General features: G+C 54.7%; 1 protein-coding gene across 1 annotated transcript in view; it reads left to right on the forward strand.

The window, feature by feature from the left end:
• CPA1 (carboxypeptidase A1 (pancreatic)) overlaps positions 1-5,471 on the forward strand; it is a 7,471-nt gene extending 2,000 nt beyond the window's left edge. Inside the window, exons 3-10 of the mRNA XM_008582707.1 lie at positions 94-327; positions 574-675; positions 1,256-1,357; positions 1,530-1,640; positions 2,365-2,455; positions 2,970-3,169; positions 3,656-3,740; positions 5,284-5,471. Coding sequence (XP_008580929.1) covers positions 94-327; positions 574-675; positions 1,256-1,357; positions 1,530-1,640; positions 2,365-2,455; positions 2,970-3,169; positions 3,656-3,740; positions 5,284-5,471 — 1,113 coding nt within the window. The remainder of the gene's footprint in view (positions 1-93; positions 328-573; positions 676-1,255; positions 1,358-1,529; positions 1,641-2,364; positions 2,456-2,969; positions 3,170-3,655; positions 3,741-5,283) is intronic.

A 5,471-nucleotide genomic window follows, 5' to 3' on the forward strand; every position in this document is an offset into this window, starting at 1 on the left:
CCCCCCCCCCCCCCCCCCCCCCCAGGCTGGCCGTGTCCCTGCCTGGCTGGTGCCTGCAGCTGCTGTGACAATGCCGGCTCTTGTCCTCCCCAGCTGGACTTCTGGCGGGCCCCTGCCCGGCCTGGCTTCCCCATCGACATCCGAGTGCCATTCTTCAGCATCCAGGCTGTGAAAATCTTCCTGGAGGCACATGGCATTGGGTATGAGACGATGATCAAGGATGTGCAGGAGCTGCTGGATGAGGAGCGGGAGCAGATGGTTGCTGCCCGAGCCCAGGCCCGCTCCACGGACACCTTTAACTACGCCACCTACCACGACCTGGAGGAGGTGAGGGCAGCCCTGGCCGCCACTCCCACAAGCAGCAAGCTCTTCCTCACAGCTGGCAGAGTGCGGCCAGGGCCAGGGCTGGCCTGGGTGTGTGGCACCTACCCTGTTTCTGCGTGGCCTGTGTGGCCTGGGTCATGGCGCCATCGCATTGCAAGGCTCAAAGCAGCCATGAGTGTGGAGCTGCTAAGGGAGGCGTCTGGGTTCCCAGAACCATGAAGGCCACTCTTCCTTTCTTTTCCATCTCAGATCTATGGCTTCATAGACCAGCTGGTGGCTGAGTACTCACCGCTTGTCGAAAAGATGCAGATTGGCAACTCCTATGAAGGTCGTCCCATCTACGTGGTGAAAGTAATGGATGCGCACACATGGATGCACATGGGCGTCCACACATGCGAGAATGGGCCCCCACAGGCCCCCACACATGGGCGGGGGCTCCCATGGGGAAGCCTATGGTCTCAGGGAGCACAGTGTCACATGGACTCCCCATGCAGACAGTGGGGCGAGTCTGAATTTCCATGCTGGTGTAGGTGGGCACGCATGCGTACACATGGCTCCACCTTTTCGGTGCCCCAAGTGTTTCCAATCAAGTGTCACATTATAGAAGGCACTGTGGAGTCTGGGTAGACCAAACATTTTTTGTGTGACCTCCTGCAGAGAACTGTCTGAGTAGCAGAGCAAGGGCGGGGTGGGAAGTCTGGTTGAGTCATAGTCACCCCAAACTGGAGCCGAGGGTGGGAAGCCATGCTCTGTGGGATCCCTGTCCAGCCTCCAGCCCCACTCACATGAGTGATGGTCCCACAAATGCAGCCTCTACCTGAAACAGGCAGAGAGCATGTGGCCTCTGGCCTGGGGTGGGGTCTCCTTTGGGGGATGAGAGGAGGCCCCAGCTATGAAGTCACTCTTTGACTGCTTCCTGCCTTGTCTCCAGTTCAGCACTGGGCAGGACAGCCGTCCAGCCATCTGGATCGACGCAGGCATCCATTCCCGGGAGTGGATCACCCAGGCCAGCGGGGTCTGGTTTGCAAAAAAGGTAAAGCCAGGGAGGTGAGGAGGGCTGCGCCCAGTGGGGCGTCGGTGTCCGAGGACCACAGAAGACTGGGTCTCCCCTTTCCCACAGAGGGAGGCTGAGGGGAGGTGTCCCTTGCTCTAGCATGGCAGACGCCTGGCCTGGCCCCCTCTGACCTCCCTCCTCTCCTCCCCAGATCGCACAGGACTATGGCCAGGATGAAGCTTTAACCAACATTCTTGACAACATGGACATCTTCCTGGAGATTGTCACCAACCCTGATGGTTTTGTCTACACCCACACCACGGTACAGGCCTTCTCCTGCCTTGCAGAAAGCAGGATGCGCCCCTGGACTCTGAGCCCCACAGACAACTCACCCCTAACCTCAACCCCTCAAAGTCAAAGGAGGGCAAACAGACCTGCCCTCCTAGACCAGGGTTTCTCAACCTTGGCACTATTGGCATTTTGGGTGGATAATTCTCTGTTGTGGGGACCATCCCATACATGTAGGTATTTAAAAGCATCCTAATCTTCTATCTGCTAGATGCCAGGAGCGCCCTGCAACCCCAGCTGTGACAGTCAAAAATATCTTCAGATATTGCAAAATATCTTGGGGGAGGGTCAACCACTGCCCTCCGCCTTACCAGTCCTACTTTTATATTTAAGGCAAATACAGCATCTCACCAATGAAGTGGGGCCTGGGGTGGGGTGGGGCAGGGGACACTTGATGGCTTCTTTAGCACATAGAACCCTCTGGTCAAATGCCCTTCTTGGTCCTCTCTGTTCTCCTCAACCTGAGGCCCCCTTCGCAGATGTTCCTCCCTGACAACCAGTGGAAAGTGGTCCTATCCCCATGCTGTTCCCACAGCTGAGCTCACCATCTGGACACTTTGTGTGGATAGTCGCTTCCTCCAGGAAGCCCCCCGGCCTCACCTGGCCCTCTCTGCAGGCTTTGAACCCCCCATCTAGCACTGAGAGGGTAAAGGGCCGATGCCCAACATGTGGGTTGGCTGACCCTTTTCCTTCCTTAGAATCGCTTGTGGCGCAAGACTCGGTCCCTTACGCCAGGCTCTGCGTGTGCTGGAGTGGACCCCAACAGGAACTGGGATGCTGGCTTTGGGTGTAAGGCCCAGTGTGATCTGGGCAGCAGCGATGGGACAACCCCAAATGGCTTCTTGCCCTCTCTTGTCTTGGTGCCCCCACCCCTTTCCAGCCCCAGCAGTGAGGGGAGGCTGGGGGGACATCGGCTCCACCTCTGAGGACTGTCAGCGAAGGAGGAGGTGGTCTGAGATCTGCTTGTCCCTTGTCTGTAGAGAGAAAGTTCCTTCTAGAGGGAACTAAGGTCTGCGAACCTGTCTAGGGGTTTTCTAGCTTAACATCAACTCCTTCCTCCTCGGCCACATCCTGTGAGAGCTGGTCTTGGTCAAGGAGCCCAACCTACCTCCCTGGGCATGTCCATCAGCTCTGCCCAGACCTGGCTGGGAAGGGAGGCAGAACCCCCAGGTTATAAAAGGCCTTGGTACTTTCCTTAATCCTGGGGTGGGGAGTGAGCCCTCCTGGACCCCACCTCACCTGCAGAGAACTGGAAGCTGTGGATGCTGCAGAAGCCACACCACTGTGCCTTCTGTCCTCTCAGTGTCTGGAGCCAGCAGCAACCCTTGTTCGGAGACTTATCATGGCAAGTCTGCCAATTCTGAAGTGGAGGTCAAGTCCATTGTGGACTTTGTAGTGGGCCACGGGAACATCAGGGCCTTCATCTCCATCCACAGCTACTCCCAACTCCTCCTCTATCCCTATGGCTACAAAGCAGAACCAGCCCCCGACCAGGAAGAGCTGGTAGGTGCTGACCCCTCCTTTCCCTCTAGTCCCAAAGACAGCTTTGGGTGGGTCTGGGTTTTTGCCCATCAGGCCTGCTTTAGGCACGAGTGCCTACAGAGTGCCTAGCACCCCTTTCTCCAGTGGACCCCTGATGGCTTGGGAAGACCAGTAAGGTAAACTAACCTCACTTTCTTTCTGGGAAACCAAGGCACAGAGTGCCTTTCTGGGAAACCAAGGGCTAGACTTCGAACTTGCGGCAGCACACCTGGAGCTGCAATGTGACCTAAGGGCAGGGAAGTGCCAGCCTGACATCCTGCAGGGTCAGAAGACTGTGGCACTGCTGAACTTCAGGGCTGACCCTGCAGGGCTGAGCAGGCTCTGTGCTCCCTGCTGGGGACCCGCTTCTGCACAGTGCTCCTGGGCTACCCTGAAGCCCCCAGGCTACCTGGTCATGCTGTTCTGGTGGCCTGGCCATGAATGGTGGCCTTGTGGTGTTTTCTCCAGGATCAGCTGGCTAAGTCTGCTGTGACAGCCCTGGCCTCTCTGTATGGGACCAAGTTTGAATATGGCAGCATCATCGAAACAATTTGTAAGTGGCCACATGGTCTCTCTGGGTGGTCCCAAGATGAACATCAACTGGCTTTTCCTGCCTGAGGGAGTATCTCTCATGGAAGGAAGTAGCCAAGCGTGCCAGGTCTGGGAGCATGGGCCAGGAGAACTCCGGCCGTGCCTGATAACTACTGGCTGGTTTTGAGGGGTGGGCAGTCCCTTTTCATGACATCAACTCTGCCTTCATTGATACTGTCAGACAAACGTGAGTTCCTTTAAGAACTCTTGCACCCTTGTCTTAGGGTTAAGTCCAGCTTCATGCATGGATAGTGAAGAATCCTCCTGGGATTTGTAGATCACCAGGAAATGCAACTTAAAAAAACACTTCTCCAATGCCCTTCAATTAGAGAGTATATCTGATATTTTCCACCACTTACTTATATATGAAATGCCCCCGGGAGGAGCATTACTACATCAAAATAGAATTAAGTCTACACATGTTTACTGAACACCTACTCTGTACCAGGCCCTGTGTGCTTGGGATACAGACTTGATTAAAATAAGCAAAGATCGGGAATTTATATTTTAGCCAGGGAGACTGACAATAAGTATATGATACAGTATGATAGGTGGTAAATGCTGGGGAGAAGAACTAAACTAGAATAGGGTAAGGGAAACCAGGAATACTGGGAGTGCAGGTGGTGCAGGCAGGCTGAAAGGCACCCCTCACTGAAAGAGTGAAATTTGGGCAAATGTTGAAGGAGATGAGGGTTGAGCCAAGAGGCAATCTATCTGTCTAGGGAAGAGCCTTCCAGGCAGAGGAACTTTCTAGAGTAAAGGCCCTACTACGGGATCTGGTCTGGGGTGTTGCAGGAATAGCAAGGAGACCAGCATGGCTCATTAGAGTGCTGAAAGGTAGAAGCGGGTACAGGGGTTGTGGGGAGGGCTATGCACACCTCATGCAGGCACTCCTGCCCGGGGGGTGGTGGGTGAGTGGGTCAGTCTTGCCCAAGGATGACCTCACCTTTGGAGCCCAGGCCTTCTTTAGAAACTGTTTCGACCCTGAGTCAAGAGTTTTGCTGCATTCCATGTTGCTGAGTTGAATTCTGACATGCAGCTTACCTCCTTTTCCCCTGCCCGATTCAGAAGTGGCTTCACTGTTAACTGCCAGCCCGGGCAGTTTCCTCCTCAAAGAAAGGCAAGGAGCTTTTGCTTTGACTCTGGCTCTTTGTACTTTCCCCTGCAAACCATGGAACAAATCCTGGTTACCCAAATGGGGAACTCTGGTATATTTAGAGGCTTCACCAAAGTGGCTGTTGGCTGAAGGCAGTTTTCAGAGGGCCTTTGGCAATTGCAGACTTTCTTGCAACCCCAGTGATTAGGAGAACCATTGTTGGTCTTTGGGCCTCATGGGCTTAGACCCTTCCTCGAGAGTTTCTTGGAAGCCAGGCTGCTTGTTTAACAGCAGACCTTAGCTGATACTGATTCCACTCAGCATTGCACAAGGCTCTGGGCTTTGGACCTCTAACCTGGCCCATGTAAATGTTTCCAAAGTGATTGACCCTTGCTCTCCTCTGGCCCAGATGAAGCCAGTGGAAGCTCCATTGACTGGAGCTACAACCAGAGCATCAAGTATTCCTTCACCTTCGAGCTCCGGGACACTGGGTACTATGGCTTCCTGCTGCCAGCCTCCCAGATCATCCCTACGGCTCAGGAGACGTGGCTGGGTCTTCTGACCATCATGGAGCACACCGTGAATAACCCCTACTGA

This window comes from Galeopterus variegatus, unplaced genomic scaffold (genome assembly GCF_000696425.1).
Source record: "Galeopterus variegatus unplaced genomic scaffold, G_variegatus-3.0.2 Scaffold2706, whole genome shotgun sequence".
NCBI classification, from domain to species: Eukaryota; Metazoa; Chordata; class Mammalia; order Dermoptera; family Cynocephalidae; genus Galeopterus; species Galeopterus variegatus.